The 24921-nt window shown below is 41.7% G+C and overlaps 1 protein-coding gene across 1 annotated transcript in view; it reads left to right on the forward strand.

The window, feature by feature from the left end:
• The window catches only part of MCHR2 (melanin concentrating hormone receptor 2), a 229736-nt gene that overhangs the window by 187593 nt on the left and 17222 nt on the right, over window positions 1–24921 (forward strand). The window contains exons 4-5 of the mRNA XM_063441312.1: window positions 4147–4341; window positions 6445–6564. Coding sequence (XP_063297382.1) covers window positions 4147–4341; window positions 6445–6564 — 315 coding nt within the window. The remainder of the gene's footprint in view (window positions 1–4146; window positions 4342–6444; window positions 6565–24921) is intronic.

Here is a 24921-nt window from a genome sequence, read left to right on the forward strand (position 1 = left end):
GCCCTCCTTCCGGAAGACGTCCTTACGGTAAGCTACCCTTCTCAATTTTCTTCACATCTATTGATAGGGGGCAGACTCACACATTTTTCCCATGTATGGGCCCTAATTACATCAGATGTTTGGATTCTCAGGGCAGTTCAAGGATATCTGATAGATTTTGTATCCCTGCCCACTCAGCTCTCCCCACCCAGGGAGATTGCTTTTTCCCAAATAGACACGACCCTCGTTTCCGAGGAAATTCAAGACTTGGCACTCAAGGGTGCTATCCAAGAAATCCCCATGCATACCCCGGGATTTGTGAGCAATTTATTCATTGTCCCCAAAAAAGGGGGCGGATCCCGCCCAGTTATCAACCTCAAACATTTAAACACCTACGTAGCCTACCATCACTTCAAGATGGAAGGCATCCATTGCCTACGGGATTTGCTCCAACCAGCGGACTGGATGGTCAAACTCGACCTAAGAGACGCTTATCTTACAGTACCCATTGCGCAAGCACACCAAAACTCCTGCAATTCATATGGCAGGGAAGAAAATGGCGGTTCCGCTGCCTTCCCTTCGGTCTCTCTTCCGCACCTTGGTGTTTCACCAAGCTCATGAAGCCCGTTATCGCGCTCCTACGCAGTCGGGGGATTCGTCTAATCATATACTTAGACGACATCCTGCTGCTATCCCAGTCAATACCATTACTCCATACTCACCTCGGTTGGACCACAACCTTGCTACAGAATTTGGGCTTCATAATCAATTGGGAAAAGTCCATCCTGGCCCCCACTCAACAAATAGAGTTCCTAGGACTCTTGGTGGACTCAGAAACGCAAACATTGCATTTACCAACCTCCAAAATGAGAAATATCAAGAAAGAGATAAGACGTGTGCTTACCTTTCCTCAAATATCGCTCAAACACCTGGCCAGAGTGATTGGGCTTCTAGCGGCCTCCATACAGGCCATATTTCCGGGCCCCCTTCATTACAGAGCCCTACAACGCTTACAAGCGTCACACCTCAGAGGCGGTGCCTCATACGAGGATACTCTGACTCTAGACGCGGAGGCGAAGAAAGAACTCCAATGGTGGCTCCTACACATGGAGGCGTGGAACGGCAGAGCCATCTTCGGCTCAGCCCCAGATATAGTCATCGAATCGGACGCGAGTTCTTACGGTTGGGGCGCACGCTGCGGAGATACCTCCACAGGCGGACGCTGGTCAGAAGTGGAATCCAGGCTCCACATAAATTGCTTGGAACTCCTAGCAGGATCCTTTGCGATTCGCAGCCTCTCCCCGACACTGTCCCAGTGTTCAATCCTACTGAAGATGGACAACATATCGGCTGTCCATTATATCAACCACCTCGGTGGCACAAGATCCGAAGTTCTAGCGAATTTGGCTCGAGATTTTTGGCAGTTCTGTCTGCAACACAACATGACGGTCAAGGCGGAATATTTGCCAGGGTCATGCAACACTACGGCAGATTGGTACTCCCGTCACCTGCGGGACTCCAGCGACTGGCACCTCGATCCCCAAATCTTCCAACGCATTTGGGATCTGTGGGGTCCTATGGCAATAGATTTATTTGCCTCTCGCTTGAACGCCCAACTTCCGACCTTCTTCAGTTGGAGGCCAGACCCCACGGCAGCGGCTACGAATGCATTCTCACAAGACTGGTCAACAACCAGGAACTATGCATTCCCTCCATTTGCCCTTATCCCTCGTTGCCTCCTCCACCTATGGCGCCACTTGGGCGACATGGTTCTAATAACCCCCCTATGGCCGGCACAACCTTGGTTTCCTCCTCTGCTGGAGATGGCCATAGACCCTCCACGTCTCCTCCCGGACACCCAATCTCTCCTCCGGGACCCCGAAGGGAATCCCCACCCCCTGATACTTCAGGGCCTCCTCCGCCTCATGGCATGGCTGATTTCCGGGGACCCTGGTCAATCGAGGGAGTTTCGCAATCGACTTTACGACTTCTCGAGGGCGCATGGGCACCCGGCACGAGACAGTCTTACAAGTCTGCTTGGCGCACATGGGATGGTTGGTGCGTGGCACGGGGTGTGGATCCCCTATCAACTCCTGTAACCACTGTCCTGCAATTCTTGACCTCCCTCTATGATAACGGGAGAGCATACAGAACGGTAAACCTCTACCGATCAGCTATCTCAGCCGGCCATACCGGCATTGACGGGGTTCCAATAGGACGTCACCCCTTAGTATGTCGCCTCCTGAGAGGCATCCGCTTCGCAAGGCCACCCTTACCTCGCTATACCTCCTTATGGGACGTCTCCCTGGTACTAAATTTCCTAACTAGGTGGCCAAACAACGAGTCTCTATCCTTAAAACAAATCTCAGCTAAACTAGTTATGCTGTTATGTCTAGTCTCATGCAAAAGAGTGTCAGACGTTCGAGCTCTCGATGTCAATGCCCGATCCTTCACCCCAGAAGGAGTCGTCTTTGACATCTCACGAAGGACGAAATCGTCCTCCAGATCGGTCCTGTATCCAGCGTTCCCCGCGACACCACTCCTCTGCCCAGTAGCATGTCTTAGGGCGTACGAAGCTCGTACTGCATCCCTCCGGATTGAGTCGAACCCCCAACTCTTCATCTCCTTCCGTAAACCGCACGCTCCGGTACCCTCTCCTACCTTGGCCCGCTGGGTCAAATGGCTCATGTCCTTGGCAGGTATTGATACCTCCATATTCTCTCCTCATTCAGTTCGCGGTGCCATGGCCTCCAAAGCCTCCATGGCGGGTTGTCGCTTGGAAGATATACTGAAGGCGGCTGATTGGTCCGCAGAATCTACTTTCCGTAATTTCTATTTCAAACCAATCCAGCATTTCGCAGAAGCCGTGATATCACAGCTTTGAAATAGCATAATAGGAGCCTCCGGGTCTTTAATAAAATTCAAGGATTTTACAATTATCATGACGGAAAGTCATGATTTTATTAAAGACACGGAGGCGATTATTATCCCACCCACCCACCCTCGGACGGCTCAGTGGTGGGTCGAGGTAAGTTTTCAGAGAAAAGATTTCCAAGGTAAGTTCAACTTGACGGTAGGGATGATATCACATATCTACATCGCTCTAGAGCACTATATAATGATGGGACTTTATTGCCATTGTTGTCCTCAGGTTGGTAGTTGCCTCTTACTACTGATATGAAAAGTTATCACTGTTCTTGCAGACATTTAGACCTATATATATGCGGACAACCCATAACTTTCAAGAAATTACCATATTTCTCTTGTTTCTTTAGCGTGACCTGGCTAAAAGACCTCTTGGAATCACGTGCTTTGTTACGAATCGTTTGGTTTACTCTGGTTTCCTGTTCCGAGTTTGAGTTTCTTCGGGAGTCGCAAGAAAGAAAGAGGAAATGGTCATCAACACTCAGCCAGCTATAGGGAAAGGATGGCGCTGATTGGATGATCATGTTGCTAGGCGGACATTGCCTGTTGGAAGGCAGACCTGTTTTAATGTTTTTTTTCAATAATGTTTCTTTGCTGCTGAGGGAAATAAAGAAAGAGTGCAGCATAATACTCGCCTCCGTGTCTTTAATAAAATCATGACTTTCCGTCATGATAATTGTAAAATCCTTGAATTATAAGTGGCATTTCTTTGTAAAAGACATTGGTTGATATGCATCAAATTATTCATTAGGAGGCATTCAGATTTTTTTTTTTACTTTTTAGCTGTATTCACTGAACCAGTAGCTGTGAAGAATTGAAAAGGATTTTTTAATTTATGACAAAATTGCAAAGCTGGAAAAATAGTTGTTTGCTTTTATTATTATTTTTTTCTAGTTCTACTGTTTTTGCCTAAAATGTATAATCCCCTTGTCAATATGTCTAAATTTCTGTTTAGTGAATACACATCAAGCTTTATTTACTAAATACCAAATTTTAGTTAATGTACAAGTGCATTGCAAAATTTAGGAAAATGGGGGATTTGAAAAGATTACACAACTCAACTATAATGTCATGGCTAGGTTATTTTACCCAAAAATGTGCAACTTGTTTTTCAGAATTACTAGAATTGTACTAGAATTACATGTTTATGCAATAAACCACACTGATGAATATTGCTAAATTATATTTACGATATTGGTTTACTATGCTTTACTTTCTAATTATGTTTCTCCATTTTTACAGATATATGGCCCTTGTGCAGCCATTTCGCCTGACAAGCTTAAGAACAATATCAAAGACAATTCGTGTGAACATTCTCCTCTGGGCAGCTTCATTTGTTGTTGTGTTCCCTGTTTGGGTCTATTCTAAGGTTATTGAGTTCAAAGATGGCTTAGAGAGTTGTGCATTTGATTTAACTACACCTAATGATGTTCTATGGTAAGTCTGAAACAACAAAAAAATTAAATTGGAGAAAATACTTTCACAGAGATGGGAACCTATATCACTTTTGTTTGATTTCCTAATTATTTAATTGATTGCGTTGTAGACATATTTAGTATGCATTAACTTGAACAAGGCTACCTTGAATTGCATCAAGTTAACCTGAAAGAAATTCTCCCGAAATGACCCTGAATGATAAGATCTTGTTTCCAATTTACTAACAAGTCGACTGACTGTGGTGTTAATCATCTACATAATCTCTATAACCACTTCCTAATGACAGAGCATCACACCCCTCACAGACACCTGTCCTCTGAAGGCAGAGCAAGAATAAGCAAAATATTGGTTGACCTGGACATGATTGACATTTGCTAGTTATGTAAGCAGATAATACAGCATGCACTGGCTCTGTCATTCTTTCATTTTATTTTTATTTTTTTTCCTTTTTTTTCCTCTACATGAATTACACACACTTATATGCCTCTGTTGTAGAAACTTCTGATGACTCCTTTTTTTGATGCAATCCCATGTATCTCAGCAGTGGATTCTACACATCTGTTATGTTGTGTTTCAGGGTGGCTCAGCCAACTGTCATTGAGACTGAATGCCAAACTCTCCCAACAAGTTTTCTCTGTAGACCACTGGAAAAGTATTTTTTAACCTTACTATTAGATGTGTCTACACTCTGCAAGTCTTGGTAGGCATGGAATGACCTGAATGTTCATGAATGTTCATGAAAAAAGAAGAATACTAGTGGGTGACCATTGTTCAGTTTACATCTTGGTGGTTTTCCTACAAGAGCCATGTAGGTTCTATTTTCCCCCTAAAATACTTGCTTTTCTCCACTGCGGCATTTCAGAAATATCCAAGTCCATTTGAGTGGTGATTCTTTTTCCTACACAAATCCCCATCTCTGATAAGCATTTTACCAATGTATAACCAGTTGACCAGAGAAAGTTTGGTACATCCCAGGTGACAGTCAATTGTCGAGTCATGGAGTGAGACATTTCTGCAGCACTCCTAAGCAGATTTGTGTCAGTGTTTCCTCTGCCAGCCAACATGTGTCACTGTTGCTGTTGGTGTGCAGGTCATGGTAGCATAACAGAGTATCAACACTCGTTATCCATTCAAATAGCACACAGTGCTGGAGTCCCACTGTAAAATCATGCTGCAACTCCAAATGTTATCCAGATATGATAAATAATGTATCCACGTCAGTTTCATTACATGGTACGCATCCCAGCTGCTGGTGGTCATAGTTCCTCCATTAACAATAATGTTTAGAGAGAGCACTTACTTCTGTAATCATAAGGGTGCAGAAACTCCAGTTGTGCCCAACCAGATGAGTATCAAATAATAAACAGAATGTATGTCCAGCAATCCCTATTGTGAAAAAATGATATCCCTTTATAGGCAAAGCAGCAACGTTTTAACTGTGTATCAAGCATGGGCAACCTCTGGTGGAGTCCATGTCTTAACTCATCAGAGCTGTTTTGCCAGCACAACATTAGGCAGGTGGATTTAATGGATGTGGCTGATCAGTACATATTTATTTATTAATTTTGTTTTAAATAACAACATTCATGAGCACGCATATTGTGGCTTCTTCGCTAAAAAGAAAACAGTTTGGCTTCCTGAATTGAATAATTTGCGATATTCAGTACAGTCAGAGTAAAAAAGTATGTGAACAATGTGTCTCTGCAGAGAGCAAAATCAGACAATATACTGGAACAGATGTCAGCATAGTATGCGAGTATGAGAGAAGATAGTCAACTTTGCTAGTAATGTATATACGTATGAGAATATACCAAATTTCTATTAAGACTATATTGCAAACACCTACTTTTACTAAACTGTCTAGAAAAGTGAAACCTTAGTAGATGAAAACATCTTATATGAGAAATTGCATAGTCTTAAAAAGTAGCATACTATTTATTAGACAATAAACCTACAACACTATATATATTTTGTTCTTTATATTACCTATCAATTTTTATAGCATAAACTATAGACTTGGCAAGTCATCTAAGGATAGTGCTTTTAAAATAAAAGCAGAATCATGATTATGTGATGTTTACTTATATTTCTTTTGCTTTTTAGGTACACACTGTATTTGACTATCACAACCTTCTTCTTTCCTTTACCACTTATAGTGGCTTGTTACATATTAATTCTGTGCTACACGTGGGAGATGTATCATCAAAATAAAACTGCAGGCCGGTAAGACATTAGATATAAATGTATTTAATAATTCTAACACATTTATTTTTAGCTATATACTGTCAAGAATAAAATAATAATATACAGAAATATATCTTTCTGTATGCAAATGCATCAGACCTATTTTACTATGCATTTATTCATTATCAATGGTTTTGTGAATATATAAATATTAACACACCCTACTATCAATGTAAGGGCTGTTAAATATGTAAAGATGGGCATGTATAGGCAATATTCATTACTCCCAGTCTCGGCAACAGGGCAAAAATGTGGAAAATGACCATAGGTTGCTTACATGTAAAATAAATTAACAAAGTATTTATCCAGCAAAGGTACATTCAGATGTCACTTTTTCCCAACATTCAGGGGATGTTACTATTGCCAAATGGGAATGGAGAGGGGATAGGTCTACAACATTATCAGGTTGTCCTATAGTAGATCAACTTAGGTCACATTACTTTTCTTTTAGTTAAAAACAGCTAACTATATTGGCAAAATTAGACCAAAACAAAATATAAATTAAGGAAATAAAAGGGAGAGAGGAGCAGAAAATAAAACATGGCATGATATATAGGTAACTGTGTTCATCAGTGGTGAGAATTGGTGGTCCCTTGGGGGACAAATGAGGTATTGCTTCAGTGAAAGTAATTTCAGGTCGCCCCTCTCGTGGGTGCTAGGCGCTGGACAGCATGAGGAGTGAACTCTTCAATAGTGAAAGGGTGAGCCAAGCCTGACCCTTCCGCCTTCCTCGGCTCCGCTAGGCCCAGTGTACCCATGTGGGAATGCAGCTCTGAATAGCTCCATGCTCGGTAAGAGGTTCCCATGTGCATGAAGAGTAGTAGTTTCAGTATTCCCCATCAGTATTGGAATTGTTTTGTTCTGAGGAGTTGCAAAATTGGCTGCAGGGCCCTGCACCACATTAAAGTACTGCGGGTCAGATCCGGGAACAGTGTTAGTGTGGAGCCCTCGAACATTAAGGGGGTTGTTCCTCGAGTGGCAGTGAGGAGAAGGGCCTTTTCTTGCAGTGACTGGAAATGTATATAAGGTCTGTTTGTGCAGCTGTTGGTGCTGTATGTGACTTCAGCAACCAGAAAGTGTCGTCAAGCTTCACCGCTTTGGCTTGTTTTGGAGGCAATAGAGAATTGAGCAAGCATCGGATGTAGTCCACGGAGTCGAGGACAGTACACCTCTGATCTTCAAGTTGTGATGCTCTGGTCTTCCATAGAATTCACCCTGTCGTTGGTGGTTAGTTGATGTTGGTGCATTTCGCCAATTTTGTTCTCCAAAGAAGTTATAGTGGAGTCTTGCGTGACGGATGAGTCCTCCAGGAGAGTAATCCATGATGGGGCGCCTTCAATGATGTCCTTATAGTAGGCCATGTCCACCTCTATATTCACTCTGAGCTCTGCAATCATGGTTTTAAGTAGATAATAATAATAGCCAGGTGAATAAAGGCGCTGAACAATTAATAATGGAATAAATAAATAGATAAGTGCAAAAAAGCAGCACCTTAAAGTGCACTATCCCAAAAACAAAATGCACTAAATAAACTTTATATTTAAGTTGCACTAGGTCTTTAAGACACATCATATTATAACACCCAGAGTGAAATTGTAATACACAATGTACAATTCCACCCTTATTAAAGTGACAATTCACATGTGCAATTAATGCTTAAATGTGCAGTATAGCTAAAAGTGCACTAAACAAGTGCAAAAATACTCTGTGTAAAATAGTGATGGAGAGTGCATGCTATGCAAAGGTAAGTATGAGTTAGAGACTGGAGCTTATGATGGGGTCTGCAACCACCCTGGGAATGGAGTTGAAACTGTTGGATTGAGTGGGCCTGTAAGTGATAGTGAATGAATGATACATTAAGGTCAATGACAATGGAGAGTAGAGTATGTGCAAGGAAAAGTGTGATTAACAGAAACAAAAAAAAAACTATTATTTTAAGACAAAGAAAACAGAAACAGAGTGGCCCTTTTTCCCAATGAGGAAGTTATATCTCTCATTTAAAGGACCACTCTAGTGCCAGGAAAGCATACTCGTTTTCCTGGCACTAGAGTGCCCTGAGGGTGCCCCCACCCTCAGGGACCCCCTCCCGCCCGGCTCTGGAAAGGGGAAAGGGGTTAAATCTTACCTTTTTCCAGCGCTGGGCGGAGAGATCTCCTCCTGCTCTCCTCCTCCGATCCTCCTCTTCTCCTCCCCGTCGGCTGAATGCGCACGCGCGGCAAGAGCTGCGCGCGCATTCAGCCGGTCACATAGGAAAGCATTCATAATGCTTTCCTATGGACGCTGGCGTGCTCTCACTGTGAAAATCACAGTGAGAAGCACGCAAGCGCCTCTAGCGGCTGTCAATGAGACAGCCACTAGAGGACATAGGGGGAAGGCTTAACCCATTCATAAACATAGCAGTTTCTCTGAAACTGCTATGTTTATGAAAAAATGGGTTAACCCTAGAAGGACCTGGCACCCAGACCACTTCATTAAGCTGAAGTGGTCTGGGTGCCTAGAGTGGTCCTTTAAGACAGAGATTAAAAAGAAAATGAACTTGCTCAGCAATAAAGATGGTGGACCTCCAATCAACACAAACTTCATTGAGTTGTAGGAGAAGATCAGAGGCACCATGAAAAGGAGGCAGTGTGACATGTGGTGTAGACACTGAGGATCTGGCTTTAATACTATCTGGTAAGAAAACAAAAGCTCAATCAAATAGGTGATATTCAATATCCATTAGCAATATTTAAGTTACATCCACACTGTGTGGTTGACATTTTTATTATGTAATCTGTTACTATTAGTGGACATATAGTCTGTGTTCAATGCATATACCCTTAACATGCTCATCCAAAAAGTCTTGTTGCTAATGCCACTTTCTCTTTCTACAGCAAAAAAAGAAAGATAAATAAAATTCCCTTGCAAATGAAAGCTCCATGCAACACAGTCTACACTGCAACAGTCACTAACCATCATATCAAGTGCCTTGGATCATGGGCAGATCCAAAACCTAATCTCGGGAGGGACACTAGTAGATTATTTCAAGGAACAATACAGACACAATAACCACTACAGCCATAACAGTGGTTATGGTGCCTGGAGTGCCGTGGCACCTGCCAGAGTAAGAAGTCAACCCGTTTAACAACAATTTGACAATTTACCTAGGGCCTGCTGGGATAGGGGCTCTAGTAGGGGATAGTGTCTGTAGTAGGGGATAGGGGCAGTAGTGTGTGTGCATGTGAGTTGTGCAATGTGTGCATTAAGGGTGAACTGTATGTGTGAGGAGTGCAATATGTGTGTGAGTGTTGCAATGTATGTGTGTGTGTGTGTGTGTGTGTGTGGAGCAATGTGTTTGTGAGGGGAGCAAAGTGTGTGTGTGTGTGATGTGTACAGTGTGTGTGAGGGCAATGTGTGTGTGAGGGATGAAATGTGTGTGTATGGGGGGATGCAGTGTGTGTGTGTGCATGAGGGGTGCAGTGTGTGTGTCAGGGGTGAAGGGCATGTGTAAAGGATGCAGTATGTGTCAGGGTTGAAGTGTGAGTGGTGCAGTGTGCATGTGTGAGGGTTGCAGTGTGTGTAAGGGGTGAAGTCTGTGTGTGTGAGGGGTGCTGTGTTTGTGTTGTTGTTTTTTTACATTGTAATCTTTATGTCCCTCCTCCCTTCTTACCTTTGTCCAGGGAGGGGGACAATCCAGTGGAGAGTGATCTCTAACCGCAGCTCCTGAACTAGAGCTCACTCTTGCGAGATCCGGAGTATTGCCATGGTAGCCCACCACTCGAGGCTCGCCAGAGGCAGTCCCGGTGGAGCTGCAGTTTAGAGCTCCCGAGGTTCTTCCCTCCCCTGCCGGTTGTTGGATTTCAGTGCCAGTGAGCAGGTGATGGACATCTCTGATCTCCCCTGGGGTCTGTGAAGGGGCACAGCAGAGCTGGCGCTTGGTTATTGCCAGCCCTGCAGGGACTTGCAGGGAGAGCAAGGGAGACCCAAATGGAGGGAGCAAGGAAGAGGGAGCACTGTACTATTTTCTCCGGTTCTCAGGGAGGCCAATTGCCCCATTCCCCCCCTCCCCCAGGTCCAATATTGCCTTGGATTGCAAAGAGCATGAACAAAACTCTGTACAGCAATAAGATGCATATATGTAACAGACTTTAGCCACCCTCCCACTTACACACAGGAGTCTATTTAGCCAGACATTTGTATGCATAGGCAACAGTCTATGCATAACTTTGTAAAGCCTAATAATTAAGAATGGGATTACATTGACTGGTGGTATACGGAGAGAAAAGAAGGTCAACAGGTCAGGTTGAAGAGAGAGAAGTGAAGTGGGCAGATTTGATTAATTTTATCAGTGAAGCAATTTGCAAAGTTTCTTGCTGTAAGGTTAGTAAGAAAAGGGGTTACATCAGGGTGAAATAAGCAGTTAAAGCTAACAAAAAGACTTTCGAGATTGTAGGAGCAGGGCATAATAATGGATAATACTCTTGTGCTGTAAGAGCATAACATGCATCTGTAATGTTTTCACAAGCACAATGTTGTATGCATGATATTGTGTGTTATTCTGTGTTAAAAAGTTTGTTAATTGTGTGAAGCTTTTTTAATGTTGACAAATTCATCTGTATATTATTGTCAATGGCAGATGTTTTATTAGACATTTCATTAGTATATTATTTTTACAGAAAAGCTTCAACAATAATAGAGCATTTTGGAAACAAACATTTTGTGCCATTTGCTAATTGCACGCGTTTGTTAAACAGATATAATGGAAATAAATTATTTTTTGGTTAGCAAGGTTTTTCACAATATCACATTTTGTTAAGCAGAGATGTTCTACAAATGTTTTAGCACTAAACAACTCCAAGATTTTACTATTAACATGACATAAAGTGATGATTTTATTAATGGCACGGAGGCGAGTTTTATGCTTTCACTTTCTTTATTTTCCATCAGCAGCGAAAAGAAAAAATATATAACTTGAATGAAATGTGAATAAAAAGGATCAAATATAACAAATCTTCCTAGGGACAGGGCAGCCAATCAGGATACAGTTACAGTCTATAAAAGGTCTGAACTAGCAGTAAACTTCCTCTTCTTTGCCTGTAAGACCGAAGACCAGAATTCAGTCCGAAACTTAAAACATCAGGAATAACATCCACATAGGAAAACTTCCACGTTGATAATCAGGATGTGAAATAAACAAAATATATGGTAAAATCCTCAGGACCCATCAAAATAACAAATCAATTCTAAGGCCATAGGCATACAATATTACAATAATGATATATAAATTATCACATAATGAGATATGTATAAAACATCACACGCCACTTACCATGCAGAAAACCAAAGCACAATAGCCAAGCAAGATCCGACAACCCATCGGGAGGCTTTGGTGGGAATATTACTCGCTTCCTTGTCATTAATAAAATCTTGACTTTACGTCATGTTAATAGAAAAATCTTGGAATTTTATTAATGACACAGAGACTCCTATTTTGCTTGTGCAAAGCTGAGCCATAACCTGAGAAGAAAAATGGTAAATCAGGTGGAAAAAGAAATTCGGAAACGTAGATAAGTGAGACCAATCTACAGCCAAATATTTGGCGATGTGTTCTGGAGAGTCTCATTCTGCAGAACAAGGATGGTGGAGGTTGTCCGGGTCGAATAGGAGGTAACCCTGAGGGTCCCGAATACCACCCCCCACCCCGCCAGCAGAGCGGAAAGACCACCAGATCCAGGCACCAGAGGTTGAGAGGGCAACAACCCAGAACCCACCTCTGGGTCACAGTCCTCCTCCTCATAGGAGGCATAATCAGGGTCATCAGACCCAGTCTCCCCATTCTGGTCGGAATCTGACCCAACTTCCCGGGCATGCGCCCGTTTTCAGTTTCTGGGCGATTTTGCCCGGCCAGTGGCTCTCTTGCGCAGTGTTAACACGCCATCTTGGACCACCAGCGTTGAGTCAGTCACGGTAGGTACAACCTGCATCAGTGGTAGAGGGGACGTGTGCCTAGTTTTGGCTCGTGCCTTATGGGCCACAGGGTTCGCCGAATTAATGTGGGCTGGGAGTGAAGGCATTGAGCTCTGGGGATGTAAAAGGGCCTGTGCAAATTATTAAGAAATGGATGAGAACACAGTCCCCATCACAGAAGCCAGGGCCCTTTGAATGGATCCTGTCATTGTGGAATCATGGAGGGCATGCAATCCGTGTGCATTGCTGCAGGAGGCAGTAGGGGTTCAGGGTTGGCATAAGTTGACCCTTCAGCTCTGTCTCCATGTGCTTGCATGGGGTATGGCAAGAGTAGCACAGAGGAGAGTAATAACCCCATAGGGTTTGATAAAGTGAGGGTAGTAGGCCTATAACCCAGTTGGTGCCCCAATATGAAGTCAAAGCCACACAGAACTAGCAGGCCCAAGTCTGAAATTACAACACCCAGGGGTTAGTGGGCTGGGTACAGGCCCTAAATCTGCAATGGAAAGTGACCAGGAAGATCTGGCTAATTATGTAGCAAACAAACACCCCAGGGGTTGAGTAACCCCAAACATACAGTACATACACAAATTCAGTGAGGGACGAAGGAATAGGAGCCGTGTTGCCGGGAGCCCTGTCAGCCACGAGTAGCAGGCTGCTGGGTACCTCCTTCACGCATTTCTGAGAAAAGCGATAAAGTACCCACACGGCCAAGTGGACCAGGCACATGTGGCGGTAATCCCAATTGGTAGGGGACCACCGCGGTGCCGGTTCGGCAGGGCACTATCACGGCCACAGACACGAGGCCGCAGAGGGAAGATGGGAGGGGAGAAAAACAACCCTGCAGAGGTCGGAATTCTGAGCCTGTGCTCCCCAGGGGGCAGAGCACAGGCAGGGAGAGATGGCCAAAGTGGGTCAATACAAAGCAGCGACACTGCCAGCATGCTAATAATTAAGAATATACCAATACATAAATATAAATATATGCTTATCTAATAAATGCAACAAAACACTAAATAAACAAAGGAATATACTTAGCTGGTCTGAGGGAGCAGCAAAGAAAGAGGAAGTTTACTGCTAGTTCAGACCTTTTATAAACTGTTTCTGTATCCTGATTGGCTGCCCTGCTCCTAGGCAGATTTGTTATATTTGATCTTTTTATTCACATTTTATTAATGTTATATATGTTTTATATTTATTCTCTTTGCTGCTGAGGGAAACTAAAGAAAGAGAAAGTATAATAGGAGCCTCCGTGTCATTAATAAAATCCCATACCTTGTAGGAACTCATGAATGGACTGATTGCGAACATGGGCAGCATTTTTCGCATGCTGACCAGGTCTTCCCCCACAACCAGCACTCTATGATGCAGCTGATGCTGTAGTTTTTAATCTAGTAGTGATGACAAAAAGTGATGTGTGTCATTGACATGTTGTATTCCAAATGGACATTGAGGTGTGAGTTTATTTTAGGAAATTCAAACTGGACACTTAGGGTATAATGGATGTTCATATGTTGTGTTATTGATTTAGCTAACTTATGTTACTGCAGGAGTGCTTATTTGTATTTTATTTGCTTTAACAGATTAACTAGGATATCATTTGTTTGAGTTAAGTGAGGTTGCTTTCTTTTTTTTTTGTTATTTATCAAATAATTTTTTTCAGTCAAATTTAATAATTATACTATAGTACTGTTAGTATTTAGAGACATTTTCTTTGAAGGAATTATGATTGCCTTCATTGTTTAACATAATATTGTTGAAAGCCTAATTTTTGCCGAACTGATAATGTAAAACGTCATGTTTGAGTATGTGACTATCCATTTACCTGTCATTAATAATCTAATGATAAACTGTGATTGTCTCCAATGCTGCAAGTACGGCAATTACTTTGTTTATATTTATAATGACCTTGAGTTACAGCTCTGATAACACCACTACTGCACAGATGCAAGTTAGTATCCTCTGTGCAGTGTGCGTCTAATGATGCTTTTCTATTGTGCTGCCTAAGGTCATTTCCCCAAAGTGTCCCTGGATGCAGGACACTAGGAAACTAAAGTGGGACAGCACCCCAAAATCAGGACTGCCATACTGAAAGCAGGACTATTGGGAAACATGTATTAATAATATAATATTTGACTTAGCATTACAGCTAATGCTCTGTTATGTAAATCTACAGAGTTTGAGTGACATCAGAGCTAATGACTTGCTTTATAATATCAATATTGTTTTGCTTAGTCAATGTATTTATTTAATATGGCTATAATGCATACTTTTTTGTATTTTCTATGTTATATTAACATAATGTATCTGGCTTAATTACAAGGTATAACTAAATGTAGAGATAAAATCATATGCTCAGTCTATTGATCTTATGCTCCATCTAATTTAAAGTGGCTCTGTCAGAGCTGACCCCTCTTCCCCAAAATTGTTTTTACAAATAAGCATTTCATAAAGATAAAATCTTTATGAAATACTTACATTGACTGTGTTAGAATGTCCGTGAAAACATATCATAAGACAAAGTAAGGGCTACTTTGTATTATGCATTTTTCCTACACTTGACAAAAGATGGAGCAACCTCCATCATGTTCTGTCAGTTTCCCAAGCGGGTGGGATGACCCCATTGGATATTACATTAATGATAGGGCCTTTCTAGTGACTGAGCATGAATAGCTGGTTGCTGACTGTTATTATTTTACAGTCTGACTGATCCTTGTTCTGCCAAAGGTTTTCTTGTTCTTGCCCACTGGCTGCTAGTATTGCCAGAAGGCACATAGTAATTATCATTGTTGTTGGCTTGCAAAAAGTAAGAGAATAATAATTTGTATATGTTCATCCTACTGGATACATGGTCATGATTATGTTTAAAATCTGTGTTTTCTAAATATGGTGAATCCTATACTTTGAATAGGGTTTAAATGCAAAAATAATGGTGCAGATTCAAGAAGAATGGTGCAGATTCGAGAAGAATGGTGCAGATTCATTTGGAGGGACTGGATTCTGACTGTAATTAGCTTTAGTAAATCTAAATATTTGACATGTTTTGGTCAGAATGTGACCATTTTCACTGTATTTTGTCCATCTGGACATACCTTGTTGTTTAGTGAATATACTCAATGTGTTACTCAAGTGTTTCATAGACTTGCTAGGCTTTAGGGTTGGAATAGTGAGCAGTTGAGTTTGCAGAAGGGCATGAGTCAATAAACGCATTGACAGTTTATTCTTAGGTCCTTTCTCCACATTCCAATAACCATGATTGCAGGATTTTGCATGGCAGTTAGTGCAAATCACGGTGTATAAAATGGGAATGAAATTAGGTTATTATATTGCTTTTTATGACTTGTGCATTTGTCTGCCTATTTATGTTTTTTTCAGAAAATTAGCACTGCAAGCAAAGGGATTAAATAACAATACGATTCTTTAAATGTAATAGTTTTTCAGGTGTGTTGAATACTATGAGTGAATTTCCTCTGCCAGGAATTAAATGTAACACTTTGAAATTATGTAAAATGAATACAAATTAGTATACATGCAATTACAGCTCAAAATAACTTAGCTATAATTAGACCACAATTTAATACATTTCAGACTGAAAATATACAAAATAGCATTGTACCTCCTGCTTCTAATTTACTTGGCTTCAAAATGTCAGCAAATGTTAATGGAAAATTGGAGAGAGAAACATGTACTACTCATATTTCAGTAATTCTAAATGAGTTGTATTATCTATCTAATTAAGTAAAATATTATAATCATCGGGCTAATTTAAACATAGTTGAGTCATAGTACTCACTTACTTTGGAATATTGTCCCAACAAAGAACATTGATAACAAACACCATTTTCATTAAAGGGACACTATAGGCACCCTGACCACTTCATCTCTTTGGGTCCAAGGTACATCAGCGCTGGAATCCGGTAAGTGTTTAAAAGAGTTTTTTAAGCCTTTATTCGCCGAGGCACAGGGACACTGTAGTGTTAGGAACACAGCATTGTATATCTAAAACTATAGTGTTCCTTTAAGATTTGACTTGCCTGGGTATTGTATATGCATTCTAACATTGTACATTAGAAAGTTGTGTGCAGAGATTTAATTTATTGGTGGCTTGACATAACATAAGTTTTCAAAGCAGTCATCTAAACATAAAAAGAAATCCAGATGCACAATCCTTGAATTGTGCACAACAGCAATCAGTAATTAAAAAATAATAAATTAAAAACACACACCTGTGATTTAAAAAAAAAAAAAAATCCTTTCATGTAAAAACAAAAACGACAAGATAAGTTGAGCATGTTTTTGAAGTATGCATATCCAATCTCACATGGTCTTGCTACACACCAGTTCTATAGCATAAAATTGATGTTTTGACATCAGGCATTTATGAATTATACTTTTTTTCATAAAGCCTTCTCAATCTCGCTCTCGCTGTGATATTTATTCACTATACACCACACCAAATTGCAGTGAATTGAAATCGAAATAGCAAAAACTAGGCTAATATAGTAAAGCTGTGCCTTAAAAGGACACTCCAGACTCCTAAAGAATTTCAACATGCTAAATGATTTATGATTTATGTATGTAGAGTGTGTCCACTTTTTCAATTTACAAAAAGTGCAGATTTCAATAGAAATTGTTATTGCTATAGATAGACCTTGTTACACCCTCCTGGCTGTCAATCAGACATCAGTTCCTGGTACTTCCTGGTTTTGTTATCTTAGTGGTGGTAATTGCACAGCGCACCTGCATTGCAAGGACTTCTAATTGAGCTGCATTGGGAAGTCTATAGGCAGGATTAGAAGGGGAAGTTTTGCATAGACTTCAGACCCGAGATTTGCAGCTTTTCCAAGCTGTTTTTAGGCATACCTAAATGTATGCATGTTTTCATTGGGGTTATATCTACTAAATATTGATTTATTTATTTTTACAGTGAAGTGTCTATTTAAGCTGATATGGATATTTTTTTCATATCATCTAATTTTGCCTAAATATTACATTTAGATTTCAATTTGCTAAAATGTATTTATTTAGTAAATACTAAATACAAGATTGTATCCGGATGAACAAATTCCTCATAAAAATAGGCAAATTTTAACCTGAATAATGAAGCAAAACAGGAAAAGGTTGCGCCAATTGTGAACAAATGTGTTTAAAATATTAAAAAACTAAAACAAATAAACAAAGAACAAGTAGCAAATATTAAAGACCAAAGTTTGTGTGTGTACCGCTGTGAAAACTGCGCTACTGACTACACTACTACACATATTCTACAAGTGGGGATTATACCACTGTACACCAATCATACTAGAGGTGGTCTTAGCTCTATAAAACGTGTGTAGGACCATATAAGACTTTAAAACCACAAAATATTGCAACACATTGCACTATTGGCTTTCTTCTTTGTTTTATTTTGTATATCTATACGGTTCCCAAGAAAATTTGGATCCAGTGTCCCTATAGAAAACAAACTCCTCTATGGGATTTGGCTGCTGCCTTTGCAAGTTTACACACTGACTTTGGATTTTTATATTTGCTACTTGTTCTTTTTTTTAGTGTTTTAATGTTATAAACACATTTGTTCACAATTGGCGCAACCTTTTCCTGTTTTGCTACATTATTCTATTTCTGTCTTTGAGGGAGCCCCATCTTTTAGGTTTGCTGCCTCTATTTCTTTTCTGTTTGATTGTATAGCACTGATCCTTCTGTTTTCATTTTATACATTTCAACCTGAAATCTCGTATTTATTAAATATACAAAGTGGATAAAGTGCTAAAAATCTATAGTGAAGCCATAAGGCTGCAAACACTGATTACGAGTGCCCCACTACACCCCAAAAAAAGATATCAATCCACAAACAAAGAGACCAGAGAATGATTTATTATTTTTTTTATTCACTAAATTGAAAAATAGTTGAAAATGTTGCATTATGTGACATTTCAAGTAAATTGTGTTCACATTGCAGACAAAGACAGATCGGGTCATGTTTCTCAAAGATAACATATCTTTGAAATATTGAATTAAACTCCAAATTATAAAACCCTAAATGCAATCAATTTTAACTTTCATTAAACAGCATATATGACACAGCCTCAAACTGAACTACAAGAAGACATTTACAAACAAACTTTATATTAACATTTTAAATAGTGATGAGAATTTTCTGCCCAGACAGATCTGTATAATGTATTCACCCATCAATAAATTATACATACCAAATTTAGGCCAAATACTAAAACTATATTCTCATTTTGCAAGTTGGTTATCAAATCACCATAAACCACCGTTTGTATATAAATACGGTTACTTAATAAACACCCACTTCTTCACACGATTTTTAATTATATGCTTTAATATCCTTTATATTTAAAATAGATAATTAAATTTAAATTTTTTGTGACCTCAAAAACAAACTGAAATGATTCTGAAATCTCTATGTGCTAGCTGTGCTACTGTATTAAACGTTATCCATAAAATGAGTACCTTCAAGTTGACTGCCTGTCAGTCATTGTTATAAACCCTGTCCTTTGCATCTACCAGTCAACATAGAGGGAGGGGAGAAACAGCAACATTTGGGTATATGTATAAAAAAATGCAATTTTTTGCAAATGCTAAAAAGCCGATATGTGCATTTGTTTTTTTTAATAGACGTCTCTGCTCTTACAAGTGTGTGACTCATATTTGGGAGTTCTTTTAAATAGTATAGTAGAATTTTTAAACACCTAGAACATCCAACAGTTATATTTAAAAAAGCTCTTAAACTTAAATTATATTTAACTTTAGCAGTGTCCTTGGAAAATTGATACAGCTTGTTGAAACAGAAAATTAATGTGTGTTTTGTTTAAATGTGTAGATGCAATTATGTAGCTTTATTGCTTAATTGCCTGAAATACATTTGATACAGGAAATGTGTTCTGCTTGTACATACATACTATTTACATGCAATGTATATTTTTCAATCGAACAATTTCAAAATGTGTATAATATTATGAGGCCTCTTACAGGCAAAATCCATGAACTACCAAGTATAACAGAGGGCAGGGTGCAGATTTTTATTGTCGCATTTCTGAGATACAGCAGTGTTTACATTTGGCAATCATTCTGTCTCAGGTGGCTGTCTGGTTGACTTATTTTTTATTTTTTGACTGATTGACTTTCAATTATTAAAAGTCTTCACCTTTGGCATCATCATGCTGGGCTTCCCTACTATTGCAAGATTAGCAGTGATAACATGCCCCACAGCCCAAGAGCATATCGAGCATGCAGTTGTATTGAAATAGTTGTCAAGATTTAGCATTAAAGGGACACTCCAGGCACCCAGACCACTTTTGCCCATTGGAGTGGTCTGGGTGCCAACTCCCACTACCCTTAACCCTGCAACTGTACATATTGCAGTTTTCATAAACTGCAATATTTACATTGCAGTGTTAACTCCTCCTCTAGTGGCTGTCTTGAGGGCCACTCGTCTAGTCAGTGGTGTATCTTGGTTTTGTGCTGCCCTAAAACTCAGACCCCCCCCCCCCCCGCGCGCGCGCCACCCCCACCCAACCCTTCCCCCCTGCCCCGCCTTCTAAATACACACACATTCACTGACAGATACGCATACACTAGCTAACAGATACACACACACACAGTCAGACACACACTAACAGACACACACACACACACACACTAACAGACTCACATAGTCGGACACACACACACACACGTTAGTTGGACACACAGTCAGACACACACACACTAACAGACACACACAGTCGGACACACAATCAGACACACACAAACTAACAGACACACACACACTAACAGACACACTCAGTCGGACACACTAACAGACACACACACACACACAGTAACAGACACACACAGACACACACAGTAACAGACACACACAGACACACACAGTCAGACACACACAGACACACACAGTAACAGACACACACAGACACACACAGTAACAGACACACAAAGACACACACAGTCAGACACATACACTAACAGACACACACACAATAACAGACACACACAGTCAGACACACACTAACAGACACACACACACACACACACACTCACTCACATTAATACTCACTTCTCTTTTTTTTTTAATTTACCCCCCCCCCCCCCTCCAGCCTCCTTACCTTTGGGAATGCTTTGGGGGGGAGGGGTTCTCCCATTCCCTGGTGGTCCAGTGGCTGCAGGGTGGCACTGGCGGGCGGCGCTGCTCGGCGGCTGGCGAGGGAGCACTTCCCCTGAGCTGTCTGCTCAGCTCCCTCGCGCGCCGCCTGCAGAGTGAGGCTTGGAGGCGGAGCCGGAATATGACGTCATATTCCGGCTCCCAGCCTCACTCTGCAGGCGGCGCGCGAGGGAGCTGAGCAGACAGCTCAGGGGAAGTGCTCCCTCGCCAGCTGCCCAGCAGCACCGCCCGCCAGCCCAGCATGCCGGTTAGCCGCAAGGCTAACAAGACATTTGCCTTGGGCATTTGGGGGCGGCTTTTTTTGCCGCCCCCTGGAAAATGCCGCCCAAGGCAAATGCCATGTTTGCCTTGCGGCTAATACATCCCTGCGTCTAGTGGCTGTCTAGATGGCCACTAGAGGGCACTTCCTGGTCTCTAGCACAGGTTTTCTGTGCTATGGCGTCGCTGGATATCCTCACGCTATGTGAGGACCTCCAGTGTTGCTACAATCAAGATAGGAAAGCATTGAAAGCATTTTCAATGCTTTCCTATGGGGAGGTCTAATGCGCTTGCGCAGCATTGCCGCGCATGCGCATTAGGTCTCATCCCGCCGGCGGCCGCGCATGCGCAATCGTCAGCGGGGGAGGAACGTTGGCAGACCCTAAACCACGGCAGAGGGACATTGGCGGTATCACGAACGCATCCTACTCCCCCGGTCTCCCCCGCCGGCTGACGTCAGCGGGGTGGGAACGTTGGCAGACCCTAAACCACGGCAGAGGGACATTGGCAGTATCACGAACGCATCCTACTCCAAGAGTGTGCGTGACGGAGTTGTGGTGGTGAAAGGGTTAAAGTATACTATTTGTCTTCACTAGACCGGAAATAATGACAAAATCCCCTATAGTTACCTTCTCTCCCACTGTAACAGGCTGCAGGTTCACATTGTTGTTGCCCTCTGACTTGGTCACGAACAACACAGAAGATGGGGCTCTTGCAGGTTGAACCCCTCCGGATGAGGGTGCTGGCCTCCTTTCCTCTGGGCAGGTATTACTCAAGTGCCCCATTCGGTTGCAAATAAAACATCTGCGACTATCTCCTTGCGCAGACATGGCACTAGTTCCCCCTCTCCCTGGGGTAGGAGCTGAAACAAAAGATGGCCCGCTAGGCCTGGTGATGGGGAGTCGTGGTGGTGTGATCCTCCAGCTGGATGTTCCCTTGGCAAAACCTCTGCTCCGGTCCACTGTTGCTCGATTGGCAGTGTGGAAATCTGCCAGCTCACCCGCCTCCAATGCCGTTTTGGGGTTCCGATCCAGCAACCATTCCTGTACATCGGCTGGGCAGAGCTGCAAAAACTGTTATTTTATTAACAAGTCTTGCAAACTTTCCAAAATGGTAATCTCCAGCCCTGTAGTCCACTGTCGGAATGCTGTCACCAGGTGCCCCACAACTGCTGCATAACTTTCTGTGGGATGATTTTGCAAAGTCCTGCATTTCTTTTGGTACACCTGAGGAGTAAGGTTGTACCGTTTTTGCAAGGCAGTCTTAATCACATCATAGTCCTGGTCAAATTCTGCTGGAAGCACAGCAAATGCTTCCAGTGCAGGACCTCTGAGACGAAGGGTGAGGTATTTTGCCCACTGGTCCTTTGGTAGCTGGTACTGCCTGCAAACGTTTTCAAAACTGCGCAGGAAAACATCCAAATCACCATCTTTGTCCAAAGTTGGAAAATTCTCTGCACGTGGTTTGGGTGCAGAAGAGTCTCTGGAATTAACACTTATAAGGGAGGCAGTCAACCTCTCCAACTCAGCCATTTTTAGCTCATGCTCTCTGGCAGCTTGTTGCTCCGCGGCCTCTCTCTCAGCCTGCCGCTCTGCAGCCTCTCTCTCCCTCTCAGCGGCCTCTCTCTCCCTCAGCTTGGCGCTCAGCAGCCTCTCTCTCTCTCTCAGCTTGGCACTCAGCAGCCTCTCTCTCTCTCTCTCAGCTTGGCGCTCAGCAGCCTCTCTCTCTCAGCCTCCTGATATTGAAGGATAAGCTGTAGTCTTTCGTTTGCTTCTGCTGAGTCCACATATTTTAACACCGTTTGTAAGTAACAATCCAAAGGATCTCCAGATCTCGGTACATCACGGACAAAAGCTACAGGTGTCTCCTCTGCAGAGTTTGATGCATCACTTTGCACCGCTTGTTGCATATCATAGTCCACCACTGCTTGCAATAGTTCCTCTTTTGTTTTTCCCCGACAGGGAATAGATCTCTCCCGGCAAAGCTGGTCTAGCGCTGCCTTGGATTGCGCCTGGTACTCCATTTGGTAAATAAAAGATAGCAAAGAAAAAACAGAGAAGGGGGAGGGGGGACTGTTGAGGTGTAAATATATTATATATGCACTGAGTACAGCCTTTGGAAATTGAGACACAATTTCTTTTAGTGCCTGGATTAACCAACAAATCCAGCAACACTAAAATCTGGTACAAAAAGATGAAAAATCTTTTTAATTATCCCACCGCTATGCCACCAATTTGTCATGAACGCACCCTACTCCAAGAGTGTGCGTGAAGTAGTTGTGGTGGTGAAAGGGTTAAAGTACACTATTTGTCTTCACTAGACCGGAAATAATGACAAAATCCCCCTTTTTAACACCACCCACACTTAAACATAATAATATAACCATTACTATTTTAACGCTGCCACCACCAAGTCAATTTATAAATGGGGTGCCTTGGTCCCCCAGGTAAATCAACAATAAAACCCACCAAATATTACTTAGTACAATATTTAAGGGATTACAAAAGTACTAACTAGTCTCTTCAGGTAACGTGATTCTTAACCAGACAAAGGCAGAACTTAATAAATGAATGTTTATTATGAACAAAGAATAGTCACAGTGCATATAACAATATATGATAAACAAGTTATTTACACCAACAACAGATAAAAACAAAAAGGCTAAAATACAGAAGTCCTAATTACTCACTGTAGCGGAGTAGCAGTATAATCACGGTATCTCCGCTGGTAGTCAGGATAAAAACAGGTAAAACACAGGCAGCGTAATAATAATCCCTCTTCCCCAAGGACTAGACAACACCAAGTCTGGGAGCCAACTGTCAACTGTCAACTGTCAACTGTCAACTGACCTCTGTGGGGGTCCCTGCTTCAAAAGATGTAACCCCTGTTGGCCTCAGCAATAACATCTCTGTTCTGTAATTTGTGCCATTTACTACACAAATTACATTAATATTCCAAGGGTGTAATAATAAATTATACACACTTGCCGTGACAGGCGGTAGTCTCAGGTAAGTCACTGAAGGGGTTTTCACCCCTTCAGCAACATGGAATGGGGGGTGGGAGGGAGAGGGGACCTGCAGTGCCAGGAAAACAATTTGTTTTCCTGGCACTGGAGTGTCCCTTTAAGTCATGCCCATCACTATACTTCAGTCAAACAACCAGCCTGAACCATTCCCTCTAATAATACCAATTTCTAACATCGGTTAGCCCCTCCCACGAAACCTATGCTTAAGAACATTTTCTTTCTATAATATGCAATTTTATTCTCCAGACTATCTACTGACCCTCTTAGGTGTAGATTTCTAAGCACAATGTCTTTGCGGGGCAAATTCTATCTATAGTGTTTCATTCAACACCTACAAGATTTGGTCTTCAGTCAAGGTCTTCATGTATTCAACTGAGCAACTGCCCAGTGCTTTAAGTTATGTGATTCACATGAAAATAGATGACAATATAATGGACAAAGTTAGTATATATTTGTCATCTATTTTCATCTATATACATTATGCCGTTTTTTAAGGTCCTTGTACTATTAGGAGCCTTACTCTATTCAGATAGCACATGTCCAGTTCAGCACCTAGCTCCACTGTTAAATCTATTCCATTCCCATACTTCTTTAATGTTTGTAATTCTCGTAAGTTTACATATCACGTTAGTCTGCCCACACTTGGTTTCCCTGGTGACTCAGACACATGATCACGCTTTTTTCTTAGTCGCATTTCTTGTGACGTCATCATCCACTGACGGGATCGCCACGGCAGTCTCTGCAATCACCCATTAGCGTTCACACATGGTTCTGGGGCGCACAGCTTTCTCGGGGTAAGTGATTACTTTGTAATTTGTTAGGGTATATAATGGCACGCTTGCACTTTGTTTAATATCTTGATAAAGACCTTAGGGTCGAAACGTCGATTTTCTACACGTAATAAATTTCTTCAAACAAG

Source organism: Pelobates fuscus, chromosome 2 (assembly GCF_036172605.1).
Source record: "Pelobates fuscus isolate aPelFus1 chromosome 2, aPelFus1.pri, whole genome shotgun sequence".
In the NCBI taxonomy this organism is placed as follows: Eukaryota; Metazoa; Chordata; class Amphibia; order Anura; family Pelobatidae; genus Pelobates; species Pelobates fuscus.